Source organism: Epargyreus clarus, unplaced genomic scaffold, assembly GCF_041222505.1.
Source record: "Epargyreus clarus isolate Ecla_fem2 unplaced genomic scaffold, WU_Ecla_fem_2.2 ptg000033l, whole genome shotgun sequence".
Lineage (NCBI taxonomy): Eukaryota > Metazoa > Arthropoda > Insecta > Lepidoptera > Hesperiidae > Epargyreus > Epargyreus clarus.
This window is the reverse complement of record NW_027332238.1, coordinates 5,514,807-5,538,178: the sequence shown is the minus strand read 5'-3', so window position 1 is coordinate 5,538,178 and position 23,372 is coordinate 5,514,807. Positions and strand designations below refer to the sequence as shown.

General features: G+C 37.1%; 1 protein-coding gene across 3 annotated transcripts; it reads left to right on the top strand.

Moving 5' to 3' along the window:
* Positions 1–776: 776 nt before the first annotated feature.
* On the top strand, positions 777–20,492 carry LOC140755598 (uncharacterized). Of its 3 annotated transcripts, XM_073090885.1 has the most exons (13): positions 777–1,024; positions 4,165–4,296; positions 5,042–5,207; positions 5,793–5,945; positions 7,850–8,022; positions 9,216–9,346; positions 10,546–10,620; positions 11,738–11,870; positions 15,624–15,754; positions 16,391–16,538; positions 17,079–17,192; positions 18,316–18,513; positions 19,582–20,492. In XM_073090885.1, the coding sequence occupies exons 1-13, from the start codon at positions 917–919 to the stop codon at positions 19,717–19,719; spliced, it is 1,800 nt and encodes a 599-aa protein (XP_072946986.1). In that variant the 5' UTR covers positions 777–916; the 3' UTR covers positions 19,720–20,492. The 3 variants fall into 3 exon arrangements, with proteins under 3 accessions (XP_072946986.1, XP_072946984.1, XP_072946985.1); XM_073090883.1 differs by lacking the exon at positions 19,582–20,492 and having other exon boundaries at positions 777–825; positions 18,316–18,697; XM_073090884.1 differs by lacking the exons at positions 4,165–4,296; positions 19,582–20,492 and having other exon boundaries at positions 18,316–18,700.
* The last annotated feature ends 2,880 nt before the right edge of the window (positions 20,493–23,372 follow it).

The following is a 23,372-nucleotide window of genomic DNA, read 5'->3' as shown; positions in this document are numbered from 1 at the left end:
TTACGTGTTATTTTGTGCGAAAAGGACGCCTATTAGTTTAGTGTTATTCGTGTTATTTTGCTGGTGTAGGTCAGTCAATAGAATATTGTCAGGAAAGATAAAATACAATGGTAACGGCAAAACCAAAATTGTAGCACAAAGTTATTATGACAAACACAAAAACAATAAAAATAAAAAATGAGCTATTTATCAACTTTGACTTTTATTTTTACAACCCCTTTAATATTTTTAATACTTAAGTACAAGTAAAATAAGTATTCTAATAATACCAACATATATGTACACATCTATAGCATAATATGGCAAATACACATATATAGGTACGTATAGAACAACGATTTTATTGCGCGCAACGAAATACAGATGGCGCTTTTAAATGAGATGCATAAATATCCCGCAAGAGGGTACTCTTTTCTCATATATTATTTTACTCTTTGGTCCACAGGTAATAAAATCAAGTTAGAGATGTCCCAAATATATCGAAGTTTGAAGAATCCAAAGAGTATAGTGCGAAGAATCAACGCAAAATATTGTCAAGAACGAAAGTATAGATTTCCCAAAAATCCAATGTATTTCACTATATTAGTAAACTATATATTTTATGGGACAACAAAATTTTATAGCATTGCAAAATAAAATTACAATTAGTGGATTTTCTACGTGTCGATTAAAAACGATTTTTGAATCCAGTAAATGGATAATTCGAGTAATCGATCTCAGATTAGCACCCAACACCCCATCCTTATTCAAATCAATAAAGTGAAAATGGCAATTGGCAAATGCACTATGCAGTTTTATAAAAGTTTGGCTGTGGTTGCAGGATTGGTTCGTTTGTTTATTTTATTGTAAATAATGTGCCGGTAGTTTTATTGTTATTATATATGTCTGATTTACTAATATTTTAACAGTTTTCACTATGCAAAACTTAGATATATGTAGAATATGTTTAGCGGGTAATGTAAAAATGTATAATATGTTAAATACGCCCATACAAGATATATTTGAGCGACTGACGCGCTTGCCGGTAAGTTCTTTTTATGATTATAAGTATTATAACCGTTTGGATTTATTATTAAACGATTTATAACGAGAAAAAGGGCCGGAAATGTATATTAGCTGCAAACAAAGAGATATATAGGGCTATACAAAGATATTCCGCTTCACGTTGACTCCATCTCGGACTGATTCAAGTTTGATATACTTTTTAGTACGACTTATTACTAATTGGCATAGATTAGTAAAGATTACTCACTCCTAACAAGAAAATGTACCCAGTTTTGAGAATTGAAATAGTTGCGTAAAAAAGTTTTGCCACGTCTCCATGCTAAAATGTCCCTAAAATATTTGAAATTATTATTATAAATTATTTATTTATTATGTAAATTACGCAGTATTAGTTATTTATTCGTTAATTTCTCTCTAAAAATGTTTTTATTTGTCAAGAATTCAAAAAAAGAACTTATTATAATAAGCCGTTTGTGGCTTCATTCAATTTCAAGGCGGCGAAGTATCTTTACTAATCTATGCTAATTGGTAATAACTCGTAGATGATACTGTTCAACTCCAAGTCCATTATATTGCTATGCTATAATATTATTGAATGTCTTTGTCTGCAATCCTTTATTTGTCCCACTGCTGGCCATGGGCCGTTTTTATAAATTAAAAACGGCCCATGTAATAATTTTAATATTATTCTGAAGGTGGTAGAACCCTTTGTGGTTCGACTCAAGCGGCACCACCGCCACACCTATTTCTACCTAATAACAGCAGTGTTAGGTGCTGCTGTGTTCCGGTTTGAAGGGTGTGGTAAGGGAGAAAGACTTTTCCGAGGCATTCCAGCTTAGTCCTCAGGGGTAGCGGCGCATCTGTGGCCGACCTCAGGTAGGTAATATCTAATCCTATCTGGGGTTTATTACAGATGTCCATGGGCGGCAGTAGCCACTTACCATCAGGTGGACTGTATGCTCGTCTGCTACTCTTATATTATAAAAAAAAAAAAATCTGCCACCACAACTTAAGTATTCTGCCTATAATGGTACACTACCAACCTATTACTGTCCCACTGAATACGAGTCTGCTCTCAGCGAGTATGATTTGGTGGACTTAACACACCTTTGAGAAGTTCTTAAATATTTTCCGTCACTATCAAAGTATAGTCCGCGAGATCTAAGCTGAGCTTTGCATTTGTGTGCGTGCACATGGATAGAGTAGGTGTGAAGTCAGATTAAAGTGTGATGCGTCTTTTAATTGATTTAAACTGGTTTATACTGCTTTTTGGTGATCATGCATCTTCATTACTTTTTGTACTGGTAGCAGAATTGTTTAATTTTTAATATTTAGTTTTTGTGTTAGATTTATTGGTAAAATGAAATGTAAGAATCCAATATATCCAAATAAGCGTAAATGTGACGAATAATTTAAAATATCTAAATTATTTTGTTGTTGAAATGTAATTTAAAATAACACAAGTATTTTTTTAATTAACTAAAAATTAAAAAAAAATCTAAAAATTAAGAAAATAAACTTTGTAGTAGTTAAATTTACCATTTTTCTGCATTGTACAATTTTCGTATCACAGACTTAGCCCTGATTCTATCTAGACTGAAAAATTTCGTCACAAGCTCTTATTACAAAATTGTACAATATAACAAAATGGTGGGTTTAAATATTACTAAGTTTATTTACATAATTTCATTGCATATTGTAAATTTTTACATATTTATTTTTTACTGTCATTTTTAGGGTTCCGTACTCAAAGGGTAAAAACGGAACCCTATTACTAAGACTATGCTGTGTGTCTGTCTGTCCGTCTGTCACAAGGCTATATCTCCGGGACTGTAATAGACAGACACTTGAAATTTTTACAGAAGATGCATAACGGTAGCCGCTATAACAACAAATACTAAAAATAAAATAAAATTGAATATTAAAGGGGGTCTCCATACAATAAACCGGATTTTTCGGCATTTTTCGATCTAACTGTTAAACCGTACTAGGGAGACGGTTGAAATTTTTACAATCAGATTACTACTATAACTGGTATTATAATACAAATAAGAACCATAAAACGTATGTCAATATAGTTATTTTAATTTTATTATGCGTTGTTTACATATCATTCATCATCACCCCAACGCCATCTATTGTTGTGTCATATAACTATGTATTGTAGAAAATAATAAAATGAATAAAAATAAGTAAAAAATAATGAACATTTGGTGGTACAGAAGCCTCCATGTGTGAGTCCAACCCGTACTTGGCAAATTATTTTATACAAGTTACACTTTTATACCTCTTCAACTTATGTATAACTAAAAATAATAAAACATATTTTTAAAAGTTTTTTATCTGACTCTACTTTTGTTCACTCACACTAATGCAAAGCTCAGCTTGGCGCGCGCACCACGCGCACTGTAATTGGTAATTATTTCTTATAAGCACATGCCTTAAATAAATCAGAGGGATGATCATGGGAATCAGATGCTTGGGATTCAAGTCTCCCAATTTCCCCAATCCATGTTGCAACCACTAGGTTTTTATGTTACTAGCTGACCCGGCAAACGTTGTGTTGCCATATAAATTAAATAATGATAAGGGTGAACAACCCTTATAGCTTTGGGGTATGAAAAATAGATAGTAGCCGATTCTCAGACCCACTGAATATGCATATAAAATTTGGTGAAAATCAAGAAAGCCGTTTCGGAGGAGTACGGTAACTAACATTGTGACAAGAGAATTTTATATATAAGATTTTAAAAATGTCTAGTAACAATTATGATTTCTAACTGATTCTCAGACCTATTGAATATGCATATAAAATTTGGTGAAAATCAATAAAGGAGTTTTGGAGGAGTATGGTAACTAACATCTATACTAATATTATAAAGAGGAAAACTTTGTTTGTTTGTTTGATTGTAATGAGAAGGCTCAAAAACTACTGAACCGATTTTAAAAATTCTTTCACCATTCAAAAGCTACATTATCCACGAGTAACATAGGCTATATTTTATATGAAATATTTTTGATAAACAAATTTTGAGGCGGTACAAAGTTTGCCGGGTCAGCTAGTTGTGACATAAAATGTCTAGTAACAATCATCATTTCTAATTGTGAAAACCCCATTAATGTGTGATAACACCATTTTGAAATGTATGTATATTTCAGGTAAGTAGTGAAGACAAGCGGACGAAGGTAATCTGTTATCATTGTGTAGCTAGACTGCGGAATGCTCAGAGGCTGTGTCAGTTAGCCTTACATTCTGATGAAGTGCTGACAAGATTATTAAGGAGTGACACGGTATGTTGAACTTACAGTTCATATTCTTTTTTATATTAAAGGAGTAGCATACGAGCATGCAGTCCATCTGATGGTAGACTCTGCCATCTGTAATCAACACCAGAGTAAATACCTATAGTCCGCGCACAACTGCTAGTCCGCTCTGAATATAGAATATAGAATGAGTCGCGTCGCCATAGCAGATTGTATGACACCTGCTCGCAACAACTTCAGAGCGGACTAGCAGTTTGGCGCTACCTGAGGTCGGCGACAAATGCTCTGCTCCCCCTGAAAACTAAGTTGAAACGCGTCATATAAGTACCACACCCTTACCACACCTTTTAAACCGGGAACAGCAGCACCAATGTCATAACAGAAATATATTTGGCACCAGTGGCTTTGGAGTAAAACCAAAAAGGGTTCTGCCAAAGGTTGAAGGGTGTGGTAAAGAAAATATACTTTTTCAAGACATTCCAACTAGGCCCTCAGGAGATACATTTATGGCTGACGACATATAGGAATCTGATCTTACCTGGGGGATTACAGATGTCCACGGGCGGCAGTAGCCACTTATAGTCCGCGCCAAAATGCTAGTCCACTCTGAAGTTGTTGCGATCAGGTGTAGTCATACAATTTGCTATGGCGACGCGATTTTTTTCTATATTCAGAGCGGACTAGCAGTTTTACGCGTACTCTACTATCAGACGGACTGCATGCTCGTCTGCTACTTGTATTACATACCAAAAAAAGAATCTTCTGTTTACAGATTGAAGATATCCCTACAAACCTACAGACAGACATATTAAGTTGGAAGCTATCAGTTTTAGTTTTGGAGAATATTGATATTAGTAATGGTGAATATGAGGTTAAGTTTGAAGAACATGAAGAATATCAGATTAAAGTTGAGAAAACCAAAGAAGATGAGGATAACGGTAGCTTTAATATTTCATGTGTTATGTGATAGGGTCACCATGAGAAACCTCTGAGAATTCTGAAGGATTTTTTTGTATTGCTTATTGGCTTTTTTATATTTAATTAAGCTACTAATATAATTAAGTGCATGAAGCCACCTGATGGTAACTGATACCTGTGTAATCAACCCCAGATAGGATTAGAGTCTTACCTGAGGTGGGCCACAGATATTGCTTCCCCTAAAGACTAAATTGGAACGCCACAGAAAAGTATTTCTTCCTTACCACACCTTTCAATCCAGAACACAGCAGCGCTACACTGCTGTTTTTAGGTAGAAATGGCTGTAGTGGTGATGCCTCTGTTGAACCACAAAGGATCTACCTCTGTCAGAATTTTATAGTACTTTCATAGCATCTTACTTGCTTAGCTTCTATTATTCTTATCTCTTATCCTTAAGCTTCTTCTCTGCATACTGCTTAGCTACCTCACATATATTTAGTAGAAAGGCTCCCTTAGTCCAATCCTATTTGAAGTCTATTCCTGAGTGGCATTGCATCAGGAGGACAGCATGCATACTACTTTAAACACTTTATATATTATTCTAGACCCTCCAATACTTTCCGATGTAGAAAATAATCTAGAAGATTGTACAAGTATAAAAGAAAATTCAGATAGCGAAGATGATCTGCCGTTAACTAACCTTACTGCAAGTAAAGAGAATAGAGATAAGAGGAAGTCCAAGAGAAAATATAATACAGGTAAATTGCAGGTAATTGGTTTATATGTGGTTGTAGGTAAGTGGTAATTGGTTTTGGGTTATTGGTAATGGTTGAATAGTAATTGGTAACTGGTTGAAAATAACTGGTAATTGGTCACATGTGATTAGTTACAGGTGACTGGTCAAAAGTAACTGGTAACGGTTAATATAACTAGTCAATAGTAAGTGATAACTGGTCTATAGTAATCAGTCAAATCTTATTCGTTAAAGGTAACTGGTTGAAAGTAACTGGTAATCAATTGAAAGTATAATCCGCGCACAACTGCTAGTCCGCTCTGAATATAGAAACGAGTCGCGTCGCAATTGTAAATTCTACAATTGCGCGCATTAACTTCAGAGTGGACTTGAAGTTTTGCGCGGACTATAACTTGTAACTGTTTGAAACTAACTAGTAATGAGTCAAAAATAACGTTTAACGAAGTCAAAAAGTAATCGATAACTGATCATTAAATCAAATCAAATCAAAATTTTTTATTCAAAATAGGTTCTTTACAGATCACTTTTTGAATGTCAAAGCAACTACCACCACTTCACAAGGTGTTTCGTTATGGAGAAGAAGCGGCGAAAGAAACTCCATAACACACATCTTTTAAAAAAAATGTTTTTGACAATGTTAACTTAACGTAATGGTACATGTGGAGCTGGAGCTAATTCAGACCACACCGTTTTGTCAGTCAAATAATCACTTACTTTATAGTACGCTTTTTTACATAGCGTTAGTTTAACGACATGTTTAAACTTTTTTTCTGTGAGATTCAAAATGTGGTCGGGTATTTTATTGTAGTAGCGAATACAGTTGCCCACGAAAGATCTAGCCACCTTACATAATCTACGTTTAGGAATTACTAATTTATTTCTATTTCTGGTATTAAAGTTATGGTGGTTACTATTTTTTTCAAACATATCAGTGTGTTTTCTTACATACATAATATTTTCATAAATGTATTGACTATGCACCGTCAATATATTAATAGTGGGAAACAGTTCTCTTAGGGACTCACCACGCCGCAGACTATATATTGACCTTATTGCTCTTTTTTGAACAGTAAATATAGAGTCTATGTCAGCAGCACTGCCCCACAGTAGAATGCCATAAGACATAATGCTGTGAAAGTAACTGAAATAGACAAGTCTGGCAGTGGGTATGTCAGTTAACTGTCTGTCTGGGTATGTCAATTATTAACTGGGCACATGTGATTAGTTACACGTAACTGGTCAAAAGCAACTGGTAACTGATTAAAATTAACTGGTAACTAGTTTATTATGATTACTTACAAATAACTGGTCGAAATTAACTGGTAACTGGTTAATAGTAGCTGGTCTTAAGTGAAAAATTACAGGCAACTGGTCAAAAGTAACTTTAAATGGTTAAAAGTAATTAATAAACCGGTCACATGTGATTGGATACAGGTTACTGGTAACTAATCACAAGTAACCGGTAAATATTCAGTAATAACTGGTCATAGTATTTCATAACTGGTAACCTAAGTGAGAAAGAGATCTATTATAGCTAACCGATGACATGTTATCAATTACCGGTGACAAGTGACAGGTTACTGGTGACATATAACTGGTAATTGGTAACAGGTAATAGGTAACTGGTTTGTTATAACTTGTAGTTGGTTTGAGGTAACTGGTAATTCGTTTATAATAACTGGTAATTTTGACTGGTAATTGGTTTCTGATAACTGGTAATTGGTTTCTGATAACTGGTAATTGGTTTTCGATAACTGGTAATTGGTTCTGATGACTGGTAATTGTTTTTTTTTTTTGGTAACTGGTAACAGGTGAGTGGTAATGGGTTTCAAGGTTGTATCTGAAGTATATTTAAATACTTTTGATAGCAATTTTAATGTAAAACATAGTTTTTTTTGTCTGTTTTAGATGTGAAGGTGGATGCTGTGGAGATTATCTTATCTCACGAGCAACAGATGAATGAGTTAAGAGAAAGAGCGAAGTCTCTGAATTATCTCAACTCTCCATATAAGTGTGATTTCTGCTATAAGGGTTTCTTACAAGTGGAGGCATATGAAAATCATAAGGAGAAGCATTCGAAGGTAAAGTATGTTTTGTTATTATAGAAGTAGTTGTTTGAAGGTGGTAGAACCCTTTGTGGTTCGACTCCGGCGGCACCACCGCCACACCTGTTTCTGTTATAACAGCAGTGTAACGCTGCTGTCTTCTGGGCTGGTGGGCTACTGCCGCCCGCGGACATCTGTAATCAACCCCAAATAGGATTAGATACTCTTAGCTGAGGACGGCCACAGATGCGCCAATACCCATGAGGACTAAGCTGGAACGCCTCGGAAAAGTATGTCTCCCTTACCACACTTCAAACCAGAACACAGCAGCGCTTAACAATGTGTTATGAGGCAGAAATAGATGTGGTAGTGGCGAAATGTAATTGAAACATATTGTTATTTTTTTCAATGGAATGTGTTACAGTGATATTTTTATTGATAATATTTATAGTTATATCTTATTGTGAAATATATAATATTGTGAAATAATTATTTTTGAATAGTAGGTTATAAAATAAAAATAATAACAAAAATACTGTATTTTTGTCTATCAAAAAGTGTAACCTAACCTAACCTAACCTTAGATCTTAACCTGAAGCTTAGCTATAGCTTTTTTAAGGTGGTAGCAAGTAGCAGTGTAGTGTGATATCGCATAATAAAAATAGCCGTGTCAGAAAGGGGGGGGGGGGGAGGAGTTTATTTGAAATACAAAATTTATCCCCGGGGGAGGGTTCCCCTCTTCCTTCCTTCCTTCGGTCGTTCGCTCACTGCTGAGCATCGTGATGACCCGCCTCGGTCTTTTTTCGTACGAGCTCCCGCCATTTGTGGCGGTCGGTGGCACAGTCCAAGGCGTCGTTGACCTTGGCATCCAGTTGCTCGGATATCTGATCCGACCACCTCTTCAGACTCCGCCCCCTAGGTCTCTTGCCTTCTACCTTTCCAGTTATGATTAGTCTCTCCAGGTTGTTAGCGGGGTTTCTTGCTACGTGTCCGAAGTACGTTAGGATTCGCTGGAGGCATAAAGGTTCCCCTCTTAAAATTGGGAAAACGAACAAACATGGGGAAGCATGTTCTTCATTTAATGTTCCGTTTGTACGGAGCCCTCTTCATGCGTGTTACACCGCTACTCGCCTATTTTTTCGCTTAGGCTTTTATCCTGCCCCCTCTCCCTCACTTGCCCCCCATTCACCCCCATGTAACGCAATAAACATGTGTAACACATGTAACAGAGCAGCGGGCCGCTGGAATGTGGTGTGTGCCGGCTGCGGTATGGCAGTGCGAGGCAGTTGCGAGCTCACCGCGCCGCCGCACACGAGCGCCGCTACGCTTGTACCCGATGTCCGCACGCCGCGAGGACCAGGTGAGCGTGATGTGCGTTAGGGTGCTCGTTAAATAATCAATTTTATCCAAAAAATTACCTTAAGTCGATCGGTGGCACGTGTTCTTTTTGTTTAAACCACAGATTAGTAAAGATTACTCACTCCTAACAAGAAAATGTGCCCAGTTTTGAGAATTGAAATAGTTGCGTAAAAAAGTTTTGCCACGTCTCCATGCTAAAATGTTCCTAAAATATTTGAAATACTTATTTATTTATTGTGTAAATTACGCAGTATTAGTTATTTATTCGTAAATTTTCTCTAAAAATGTTTTTATTTGTCAAGAATTCAAAAAAAGAACTTACTAATAAGTCGTTTGTGGCTTCATTCAATTTCAAGGCGGCGAAGTATCTTTACTAATCTATGATTTAAGTTATAAAAAAAAATCTCCCGTCATTTTTCGTCAAATGGAAGGATTTTTTAGTAGTCTCAAAAAGTTTAATTTTTAACGACCACCCTAATGTGAATGCACTTGTACGCGCGTCACGAATGTATAGTCCGCGCCAAATTGCTAGTCCGCTCTGAAGTTGTTGCGCACAACTACAAGCATATACTCCGTAACAACGTAAGGGCACACTGACGCAGCTATGTACCCGTGGGCGAGAGCGGACAGCGGAGGGTGCCGGGGGTCCCGCTAATATCTACAATTTGCTATTCGACGCGACTCGTTTCTATGTTCAGAGCGGACTAGCATTTTGGCGCGAACTATACATACGCATGCAATTCATGACACTGCGCACGCAGGCACACACGCGTACACAACATAACATGCATCATATTCACCTACGCAGATGAAACACATAATGCACTCACACACAAACGCATATTATTATATAGAAACGTATGCAAGATACACACGTGACATACAAACACGCATGATACGCACGTGCGCATGAACGACGTAACAAACGCGTGATATGTACATAATTATACGAAACACGACTCGCACGCATATGACACATGCGTAACACAAATACCATACATACACGCATAACACATAACACAAACTTCTTTCGCACTCACACACGCATGACACACATACGACGTACTGACACACATGTGCATGATCGCATACACACAACCAAATACTTTATTATATACACACACTCTTACACACAAAGCAAAAATATTTCTGTATCGTATTCGATGGCTAAATTTGTATGTTTGGTTTTTACTTTTGCAGGAATCAAGCGATTGCCCACGAGAAGTGGCACGACGGACATTTATACCCATGCGAGCTGTGCGGAGAGAAGTTCAGGTACAAATCTATACGTTAATGACTTCGTTTACAATGGCTATATAATAATTATTCGTCTCATAATTTAAATGCAGACATTCCAACACATAATAGTGGGTTTTTCCATTTCTCATTCACTGTTCAGGCAATTCTGCTCTGGAACGCCCTGCCCGTGCACATCAGAAAAGCACCCAGCAAAGCTATTTTCAAAAAACTTGTCCGAGAGCATCTGAGCACCTCATCTGACAAATAAAGCTTCTTCTTTTTTCTCTCTTATCACTTATATGTATATTTATTTATTATATTTAAACATATTTATGTATGTATGTATAAAATATGTATATTATTTATTTATCCTTAATGTATTATATTTAACTCCTACCGCAAATTCTCTCCAATCACCAAGGGTTGACTGGTAGAGAATGCCATTAGGCATTAAGTCTGCCCTGTTGTAATATAACTTTGTGTTACTTTTACAATAAATATATAAATAAATAATATAAAGCTATTTTAAAGCTTTATATGGTAGCTTTATACGGGTATATTTAATGGAACTTTCTTCTACTGGCTTCATTTATGGCTTTAAAAGCTTTTATCGCCGGTTTCGCTCGCGGTCAGATGTATTAATCTATCGCTCGGGATTGGTAGTTTTCGTTTGGGAAGTATCTTATTTACTTTTCTGAATCCTGATAACGTGTATTTTATATAACGTAGGAGTACCTCCACCCATGGACATCTTTAATCAATCCCAGATAGGACAAGATATTCCTACTTGAGGTCGGCCACAGATGCCCCGCTACTCCTGACGACTAAGCTTGAACGCCTCGGAAAAAAACCTACGTGTCCCTTACCACACCATTAAAACCAGAACACAGCAGCGCTTAACCCGCCGGGCTAGGTGATCATGCCCGGAGAGCGGCCGAGCTCCAACAGTCTCAGTTACGAGCTTGTACATATGCAAGATGCTTAGAAAACTTCGATAGCATGATTCAACAGCGCCATCTGTTGACGAATTTGCCCGGGCAGATGCTTCATAATAATAATATTATGTTATAACAGAAAGAGATGTAGCGGTGGTGCCGCCGGAGTCACACAGAGAGCGCTACCACCTTTAGAACCTACCTGTATTGTGTTCCAGCAAGCCAACGTCGTACCTAACGCACGCGCGCACCGCGCACGGCGGCGGCCACGCGTGCGCGCAGTGCGGACGGAGCTTCGTAGGTCGGCACGGTCTAGCCATGCACGTTAGTAAGGCTAACTGTACGACGCGGGTGAGTATCACTCTCCCACAAATACACATACACTCCTCTCTCTCTATCTCTCTCTCCCTCTCTCTCTCCCTCTCTCTTTCCCTCTCTCTCTCTATCTCTCTCTCTCCCTCTCTCTCTCCCTCTCTCTCTCTCTATCTCTCTCTCCCTCTCTCTCTCCCTCTCTCTTTCCCTCTCTCTCTCTCTCTCTCTCTCTCTCTCTCTCTCTCCCTCTCTCTCTCCCTCTCTCTCTCTCCCTCTCTCTCTCTCTATCTCTCTCTCTCTCTCTCCCTCTCTCTCTCCCCCTCCCTCTCTCTCTCTCTCCCTCTCTCTCTCCCCCTCTCTCTCTCTCTCCCTCTCTCTCTCTCCCTCTCTCTCTCTCTCTCTCTCTCTCTCTCTCTCTCTCTCTCCCTCTCTCTCTCTCTCTCTCTCTCTCTCTATCACTCACTCACAACACAACACAAACGCATACATGAGTCTTTTTTACATACTACATGGTTTAATTTTAAAATATATACTATCACACATATTTGAAGTAGTAAGGCTAATTATACGCCACAAGTAAAAACGTCTTGATACATGACACACAAACGAATACGCGCTTTTTTTTACACTTTTTTTCACTTCTTCTCCATAACGAAACACCTAGTGAAGTGATGGTAAATGTTATGATATTCAAAAAGGGCTCTGCAAAGAACCTATTATGAATAAAAAAAATGATTTGATTTAATACATGCTACATGGTTTAAAATAGAAAGAAAGAAAGAAAGAAAGAAAGAAACATTTTTTATTCGGATAAATTGCAACACAAAATAAATATAACGGAAAAACAAAAACAATAACATAAAACAAAAGAGAAAAAAAATAAAAAAATAAAATAAAAAAAAATGTGAGCCGTCACGGGACGCCTGGCAGATGTGAAACATCGACATTATTTTGTAAAAGTAATATGCAGAAAAGAACATATTGTGATAGGAACTAAATATGTCATAATGATAAAATAAAATAAATCATTGGTCACTATATTCCATGGTCAATATTTACGTTTGCGTACACTTGAAACGCAAGGTCAAACACTAGTTGTCTTTTTTTATCACATTGTTCTAATAGCTCTGTCCCTTATAGAACATTTGTCTATGTAGTTAAAGGTAAGCGTCGCCACGCCAGAAATCGGTTTTACGTGCGGCTAAAGATGTTTCACATCAAAAACATCAATTCAATTTTTACCATAATATGTGTTGCAACGACCGAAAAGGGACAAACTCAGCTTGTGCCACGAGCAGGTAAACTGAGTTATGGCGCTGATTTTCGAAATATATACTATCATACACATTTGAAGATGGTAGAACCTGGTTTTCATAATATAGTAGTAGCAGACGAGCATGCAGCCCACCTGATGGTAAACTACTGCCGCCCATGGACATCTGTAATCAACCCCAGGCAAGATTAGGGTCCTATCTGAGATTGGATACAAATGCATTGATACCCTGAGGATTAAGTATCTTATAAGTACATATTATTTGTCACGCTATAGCCCAAACGGCTTGACAGATTTTGAACATATGAGGTGTTGTTGGATTCCTCTAAATTGTGCGAATGACATAAGCTATATTTTTAAGCAGTCGGGTTTTTGTTTTTATTGATGTGAAACATCTATAGCCGCACGTAAAACCGATTTCTGGCGTGGCGACGCATGCCGTGGCCACGCTATACGATGGTATATATACAGGGTGTCCCGTAAGTACCACGACAAACTTGGGGAGAACATAGGTGAGGGTCTGACCTCTCTGGGAAAAAAAAATTACCTTAGTAAAAGTGTCACCGTTTTTGCACTATCAATTGTTTTAGATTTTTTGAGAAATTCAGCCCTCTTCATCTTCTTTCGTTAACTGCGTGTAGAAATTTGGTGATGCAGTGTTTATTTTTTCTGTTAAATACTATCAGATAGTTGGTCTATCATATTGAAAAGTAAATTGGTTAAAAGATGTAAAGGAACCATGAAAAAAATAGGGATATTTTTAGATTTTAATTTTTTTACTATTTTTCCCTCAACTTTGACTCGTCGCGGTGAAAAAAAAATGTACTGGACTATAAGTGTACGTTGCACCAAAAAATATGTCCAGTTAATAGAGATTTCAAAAAGGTACCACACTTACTATTTAAAGTTGAAAAAAAAAAGTTAAGGCCGTTTTTGCATGAAAGGGACTGAAACCAACTAAAACGTAATGATCGAGTTTTTTATTTAAATTACGGTTTCTACCAACTCACAACGTGTCAGGCAGTAATAAATCACATTATTACCTAGTTACACACTTAAAAATATCATTCTTAATTTGTAAAAAAACAATTAAGTAACTAACTAGCAAACAAAGTATTACAATTTATTAAGTCAATTTTTACCTACTTTGAACTGTCGTTTCGAAGTAAAACTTCGTACATGTATGTAATTTGAATGACAATACCATAATTTGACATCTTGGAACAGATCTGATGATGGAGCCAGGATATGGATGGTAGATTTCTTACCAATTTAGCCTAAATTCGAGGGATTTACTAAGAAATGAACCATGCACTTGCTGGCTCCATCATCAGATCTGTTCCAAGATGTCAAATTATGGTATTGTCATTCAAATTACATACATGTACGAAGTTTTACTTCGAAACGACAGTTCAAAGTAAGTAAAAATTGACTTAATAAATTGTAATACTTTGTTTGCTAGTTAGTTACTAAAATTGTTTTTTACAAATGAAGAATGATATTTTTAAGTGTGTAACTAGGTAATAATGTGATTTAGTACTGCCTGACACGTTGTGAGTTGGTAGAAACCGTAATTTAAATAAAAACTCGATCATTACGTTTTAGTTGGTTTCAGTCCCTTTCATGCAAAAACGGCCTTAACTTTTTTTTTCAACTGTAAATAGTAAGTGTGGTACCTTTTTGAAATCTCTATTAACTGGACATATTTTTTGGCGCAACGTACACTTATAGACCAGTACATTTTTTTTTCACCGCGATGACTCAAAGTTGAGGGAAAAATAGTAAAAAAATTAAAATCTAAAAATATCCCTATTTTTTTCATGGTTCCTTTACATCTTTTAACCAGTTTACATTTCAATATGATAGACCAACTATCTGATAGTATTTAACAGAAAAAATAAACACTGCATCACCAAATTTGTACACGCAGTTAACGAAAGAAGATGAAGAGGGCCGAATTTCTCAAAAAATCTAAAACAATTGATAGTGCAAAAACGGTGACACTTTTACTAAGGTAATTTTTTTTCCCAGAGAGGTCAGACCCTCACCTATGTTCTCCCCAAGTTTGTCGTGGTACTTACGGGACACCCTGTATACAGTCTATATGCAGTAGTGTGTACGGTGTGGCGACGCGTCGCCATGCGCAATCGACTGTGAAGTCACTGATTAAACGAATTAAGTAGTCACGATTTGAAATAAATTCGTAAATTTTTGTATTTAATGAAAATAAATGTTTATTCAATAAATAGTCATCGTTATCTGGAAAAAAATCGTAATATTTTATTTTATCATTATGACATATTTAGTTCCTATCACATTACTTTTACAAAATAATGTCGATGTTTCACATCTGCCAGGCGTCCCGTGACGGCTCACATTTTATTGTAATTCTTTAATATCTGTCTACAATACAAAAATCATGAACAATTGAACATTAATGTCATGATTTTCTTGTTGTCTACAAGTAAATTTACTAATCTCAATATGAAGCTACAAGCATAAAACTATTTTTTCTCCAGATAAAAGGGAATCCCGAGGAGCCGTCAGAGAAGAGTTGCTGCAAGGATTGTGACATACAGTTCAACTCCGTGGACGCTTGGAAACGACATGTGCTCACATCGGTCAAACATCGACAGTGGGATGAGAAAAGGTGTTACAATCATATTCTTTATTATTATAATGTTTTATTGATTTTTGTTAATTATTATAATATTTGACGACCCGCGGAGCGGTCACCATACCGGTCTGACGCGCAGAGGGTCCCGGGTTCGATCCCCGGCCAGACAGATATCTAAATGATTAATTTAGATTTCTGTTTCTGGGTCTGGGTGTTTGTGTATTTGTCTATGTGTGTGTCCATGACACCCACGACACAGGGAATCCTAGTGTCCTAATAATAATGGGTCCTACTGGCCAATTATTAGATTTTTTAAACTGGAATTATAATAAGATTTAACAGCAAATAAATGATATCCATATGATGGGGGTACGCAAATAGTCATGGGTCCTATTGGCGAATTATTAGGTTTTTAAACTGTAATTTAAAAAAATATAGCTTTCTACACTCACAGCCCCAACCCATTCCCTGTGTCGTGGATGCTATGGACACATAGACAAATACAGAAATACCCAGACCGAGAAACAGAAATCTAAATTCATCATTTAGTTATCTGTCTGGCCGGGGATCGAACCCGGGACCCTCTGCGACTAAGACCAGTATGGTGAACGCTCCGCTACGCTGGTCGTAATAATATAATATAAAATTAATAATCTACTTTCGCGTCAGTCCAGATTGCAGCATATGCAACGTGCACCTCAGCCCGAACAACTGGCGCTCGCATATGCGCTCCCATGCTCGGGCCATGCGGGCTGAGGCAAATGCATCCAGTATAAAGGAACGATGCGAGCCCATGGTCATGTTGCCTTGTGATCAGGTGAGTTGGTGGTCCCACTGCTGGGATTGTGTGTGGGAATATATTGGAGAACTTCTTTAGGGTTATGGGAATGTATGCAATAGTGAAATACAACTTTTATATAGGAGTAGCAGACGAGCATGCAGTCTTGATGGTAAGTCGCTGTCGTATAGACATCTGTAATCATCACCAGATAAGATTGAATTGGACGTATATAATTAACCCTAGATAAGATTAGACTCCTATCTGAGGTCGGGTGGATGTGTGACTAGTCAGGGCTAAGTTGGAACGCCTCGGAAAAATATGTTTCCCTTACCACACTTCTTCGCTGTGTTCTAGTTTGAAGGGTGTGGTAAGGTGAGACGTACTTTTCCGAGGAGTTCCAGCTTAGTCCTCAGGGGCAGCGGCGCATCTGTGGCCGACCTCAGGTAGGAATATCTAATCCTATCTGGGGTAGATTACAGATGTCCATACGACAGTAGCTCACCATCAGGTGGACTGCATGTTCGTCTGCTACTCCTATATTATAAAAAAAAATATATATATTTGTAATGTTTTCAGTGTGAATCGAAATTCTCGAGTCAATCCCGACTCCACGCTCATGTGAGAAGGGTACATTTGGGTTTGAAGTACAATAAGAATTTTGTCTGCGAGGTCTGCGGTAAGAAGTGTACGGTGAGTGTTGATGTTGTGATAAAAAAATCGTCGTAATCTAATAACGTCGTGAAACTTATTCCGATAACCTTATTCTAATATATAAAATTCTCGTGTCACAGTTTTCGTTGCCATACTCCTCCGAAACGGCTTTACCGATTTTCACCAAATTTTATATTCATATTCAGTAGGTCTGAGAATAGGCTACTATCTATTTTTCATACCCCTAAGTGATAAGGGTTGTTCACCCTTAACATTTTTTCATTTATATGGCAACGTTTGGCGGGTCAGCTAGTACGATATACTTTTAGATATCTTTGTAAGCAATAAATGAACTGTTCCATTGTATGTTATAGTAACTTAAAAGTTCTTGTATATTCATTATAAAATATATTAAAATTGGGAAAAATTCTCTCCAATTACTTTTATTTCTACTACTCGTTTCCCCTTATTTTTAACCGACTTCGAAAAAGGAGGAGGTTACTCAATTCGACCGTATATATATATATATATATATATATATATATATATATATTTTTATGTTCGGAGATTTTTTCGCGATGCCGCGACAGATCGATATGATTCATACACCATTGTATGCGGCTAGTTTCACAAGGAGTCCCATTTCGAGGAAATTTGAAAATTTCCTCCAGTTTTTCCGGAAAATTGGAAAGATTTCATATAAACTTCAATAAGTCGAGTATTTCTTAACCATTTTCAATTTTCTTTTTTTCCTTTAAACATATTACAATTTTCTTTGCTAATTCCTATTATTTTAAGCCCTCCTCTTCAAACTACTGAATTTTTCAACATTTCTATTGCCTCCTTCACTGCAATCCCCCTACTATTTCCCTCCCCCATTACTATTTTCTGCTCTACAACATAGGTCCCCAGGAACCCGTAATAAATATAAATTATATTATACGTCCCGTGACGAAATCCGAATACCGACTGTCCCTACAATGTGTGTTATGACAGAAACGTCAACCTTTTAAATTTTGAATTTACTCCTTTTATTTCTAATCAGTATTTCGACCAGTTCTAAATACTGAACATAACAACTATCCCTTACTATTTTATCCCTACCTGTTTTATTTTATGTGTGTGGACACATACACTACAATTTTATTTTCCTATTCTCCAGTCAGCGGCCACCCTTCGCTACCACCAACGTCGTCACACCGGCGAGAGACCCTATGCTTGTCTCTCCTGTACTGCGCGCTTTGCTGATAGTCACCAGTTGAGAGTACACGCTAGGACACACTCGGGAGAGCGGCCATACAGGTGTGAGAGGTGCGGGAAGAGATTTAGCCAGAAACCAGCGCTGAATAGACACTATAGGGTGAGTAGTACTTTAATAACCAATGTTTTAAGCCCCCTAGTCATTAGGATGAGTTGGATGTTATTAGAGTGAAGTAGCATGATTGGTAGGAATAAGTTGAAATAGATAGACGGGTAGTAGCAGCCTTACGGTTGTGTTTTGTACCCCGCGCTTCGCTGATAGTCATCAGTTGAGAGTATACGCTAGGACACACTTGGGGGAGCGGCCCTATCGGTGTGAGAGGTGCGGGAAGAGATTCAGTCAGAAACCAGCGCTGAATAGACACTATAGGGTAAGTTGGGGGGCTAGGGGGAGCGTTCATTAAAATACCAATGGGGCTGGGGGTCTTTGATTTTCTGTTTGAAAAAAAAAAGTAGGTTTTAATTAATGTTTAAGTAATAATGGGGAGGAAGGATTATGCTTACCGACCTTTTCGGTTTTAAATTGTTATAATATTTTTTTAATTTGTTTATGCTATTGTTTTTTATTGTGTATTTTTCCGAATAAATTATTATTTTTTCCTTAGTGATATATGTTTTTATTAATAAAAGTTATAAACCGAAAACATTTTACTTCACAATTTTACTTTACAAAGTTAACAAAGTAGCAATTTAAGCATACAAATTATAGATTCGACAACAAAAGTGGCTGAGTAACGTTCTTTACAATAATCGGAAAATAACTGCCCAGAAGGCGATCTACAGTGCCCTTTTATACACCCCTTTTTAGTTAATATCCTCATTTTACTATTAAATTTTCCATCTTTTGAAGGTGCTCACACACACCGCCAAACCTATTTCCACCTAATAACAGCAGTGTTAGGCGCTGCTGTGTTCCGGTTTGAAGGGTGTGGTAAGGGAGACAGACTTTTCCGAGGCGTTCCAGCTTAGTCCTCAGGGGTAGCGGCGCATCTGTGGCCGACCTTAGGTAGGAATATCTAATCCTATCTGAGGTTGATTAGAGATGTTCATGGGCGGCAGTAGCCACTTACCATCAGGTGGACTGCACGCTCGTCTGCTACTCCTATATTATAAAAAATAAAAAAAAATCTTCTGTTGACGTTCCTAACAAATCTATATTTCTTGGCAGGTCCACACGGGCGCCAAACCTTACGAGTGCCACTTATGTTCGAAGAGCTTCAGCCAATCCAACTCTATGAAACTCCACGTCAACATGGTACACTTGAAGCTGGCACCGCACAAGAAGAGGATACCGGTGAAGACATAATGGTCATCATGAAGCTCTGAAGGAACCGTTTGTGGTTCGTCACCGGCACCACAGTCACACCTGTCTGTTATAACAGCAGTGTAGCGCTGCTGTGTTCTGGTTTGAAGTGTGGTGAGACATACTTTTCCGAGGTGTTCCAACTTAGTCCTCAGGTAGCGGCGCATCTGTGGCCGATCTCAGGTAGGAATGTAATCCTATCTGGGGTTGATTACAGATGTCCATACAGCATTAGCTTAGTCATGTGGGCTGCATGCTCGTCTGCTACTCCTATACCGGTGAAGACATAATGTTACATCTGAAGCTGGAGACACAAGAAGAGGTTGTGGTGACGACATAATGTTACATCTGAAGCTGGAGACACAAGAAGAGGTTACTGGTGAAGTCATAATGTTACATCTGAAGCTGGAGACACAAGAAGAGGTTACTGGTGACGTCATAATGTTACATCTGAAGCTGGAGACACAAGAAGAGGTTACTGGTGACGTCATAATGTTACATCTGAAGCTGGAGACACAAGAAGAGGTTACTGGTGAAGTCGTAATGTTACATCTGAAGCTGGAGACACAAGAAGAGGTTACTGGTGAAGTCATAATGTTACATCTGAAGCTGGAGACACAAGAAGAGGTTACTGGTGACGTCATAATGTTACATCTGAAGCTGGAGACACAAGAAGAGGTTACTGGTGACGACATAATGTTACATCTGAAGCTGGAGACACAAGAAGAGGTTACTGGTGAAGTCATAATGTTACATCTGAAGCTAGCCACACGATAAGAGGTTGCCGGTGAACACATAATGTTACATCTGAAGCTGGAGACGCAAGAAGAGGTTACTGGTGAAGTCATAATGTTACATCTGAAGCTGGAGACACAAGAAGATGTTACTGGTGACGTCATAATGTTACATCTGAAGCTGGAGACACAAGAAGAGGTTGTGGTGAAGTCATAATGTTACATCTGAAGCTGGAGACACAAGAAGATGTTACTGGTGACGTCTTAATGTTACATCTGAAGCTGGAGACACAAGAAGAGGTTGTGGTGACGACATAATGTTACATCTGAAGCTGGAGACACGAGAAGAGGTTGTTGTGAAGTCATAATGTTACATCTGAAGCTGGAGACACAAGAAGAGGTTGTGGTGACGACATAATGTTACATCTGAAGCTGGAGACACAAGAAGAGGTTACTGGTGAAGTCATAATGTTACATCTGAAGCTGGAGACACAAGAAGAGGTTACTGGTGACGACATAATGTTACATCTGAAGCTGGAGACACAAGAAGAGGTTACTGGTGCAGACATAATGTTACATCTGAAGCTGGAGACACAAGAAGAGGTTGTGGTGAAGACATAATGTTACATCTGAAGCTGGAGACACAAGAAGAGGTTACTGGTGAAGACATAATGTTACATCTGAAGCTGGAGACACAAGAAGAGGTTACCAGTGCAGACATTATGTTACATCTGAAGCTGGAGACACAAGAAGAGGTTACTGGTGACGACATAATGTTACATCTGAAGCTGGAGACACGAGAAGAGGTTACTAATGAAGACATAATGATTACCATGAACAAGATGTGGTTACATCTCTTGACAAGTTGCGGGAAGTCGCTACATGCGAAATGTGTATAAATCAGCGAAATAAAGTCGCCGGAATCAACAACTGAAATACGTATTTGTTGGCGAATAAGTCTATGAGACATTTGATTCATATTGGACTCTTTTTGAATGTCCGTCTTCCATCGCTTCGGAAGGTGTTTCGCTAAAGAAGAGGAGAAAGAAACTCCATGAGAATCCAGCTGACATTGTCATCAACCCATTACTGTCCCACTGCTGGGCACGGGTCGTCTCAGAATGAGGAATTTATAGTTCGATTCATAATTAGATGTCCAAAATGTAAACACAGGTGCTGACGATATTAAAGTAATACAACGATAATAAAATAATAATCTAAATAAATTAAGTTCAATTCACATTTTCCAACATTTATAGTATATCAATTTCCCATCATACAGTAATAATAAAAAACAAGGTTTATGGTAGAAAATTAAAATGTGATAATGGTAACACAATCGGGATCTAAAACATTTTTTGTGTCGTCATTTTTAAGTTTCGCAGCTGATGTGTTATTCCTTCTCGTGATCGAACTCGAATGTTTTCTTGTTTTCATAGCGCGTTTGTTAAATTGTGTGTAGTTGTTAAAAACTTTTGTTTCTTGTTAATTTGTTAAAGTATACAATACCTGTAATCGTATTTTGATAACGACATTTCTTTGTTTACATTTTGCACACCTAATTATGTATTAGACTATATGTATTTTGCTCAATGTTTAGGTCATAGTCCACCGCGCTGGACAAGTGCGTATTGGTAGACTTGTATGATGATGTTTATATTTTGTCTGTACAAAAAATATGTTAAAAATGTAATTCACATTAAATTGTATTTAATTGTGTATTCTTAAATTATTATGTAAAGGAATTTATTATCTAATAATCATTGTTATATTGTAATAACATTATGTAATGTTTTATTATTATATGTAAAAATGATGGCATTAAAAAAATAGAATATTTATTATTAAAAAAAAAAAAAGACAAACCTGCTGAGTTTCTTACCGGATCTTCTCAGTAGAGGTCGCGTTCCGATCCGGTAGTCGTTTAAGGAAATATTGTAACTGACAATTTGTAAGGGCCGCCGTTGGTCTATACAAAAATAAATGTATTTCATTTCATATAAATAGGGTATTTGACAAGTGTTATTGTTTACATACGTGTATCAGAAACCCCTTTCATTGATATTTTTTTCGAAATAAGGGATATTTATTCGCAAAGAATATATTCTATTACGTTAAACGGAACGTCACGCGAAAACAGTCGGTCATATGACATGCCTCGTATGTCAGCAAGTGACGTCACGATATATTTAACGATTATAACTACGAAGCTACGATAGCGATACGCATTCTTTCTTCAGAGCGTAAAAAAAAGAAAGTTATTTAGTTTTTATAACGTTTTGAGAAATATAAACCTAATAAAAATCATGGATTACTAAAGATACTTCGCCGCCTTGAAATTGAATGAGCCACAAACGGCTTATTAGTAAGTTATTTTTTTTAATTCTTGACAAATAAAAACATTTTTAGAGAAAATTTACGAATAAATAACTAATACTGCGTAATTTACATAATAAATAAATAATTATTTCAAATATTTTAGGGACATTTTAGCACGGAGACGTGGCAAAACTTTTTTACGCAACTATTTCAATTCTCAAAACTGGGTACATTTTCTTGTTAGGAGTGAGTAATCTTTACTAATCTATGATAAAAATAAATAAAATAAGATTCCTTTATTTCAGGCAACTAAGGACCCATAATATGTGTTAGTAACAGATTACTTACAAGCTCTTGTAGTATTATAAGCGATCGAATTAAATTAATAAAATCGAAAAACTGTCAATGAGGTTATCGAACAAACTTTCGACTAATATTTAATGTTTACAAGTAGGTGACGTCAGTTCAGCTTCGTTCGGCCTATCCCGTGTTTTTTTAATCTTGTTGACGAACATGGAAATTTAATTATATTACTATTGATTAATTAAAAGGATGATAAGTACTTTTTAATTAATTCTGGGATTAGTTGGGTTATAAAAATAT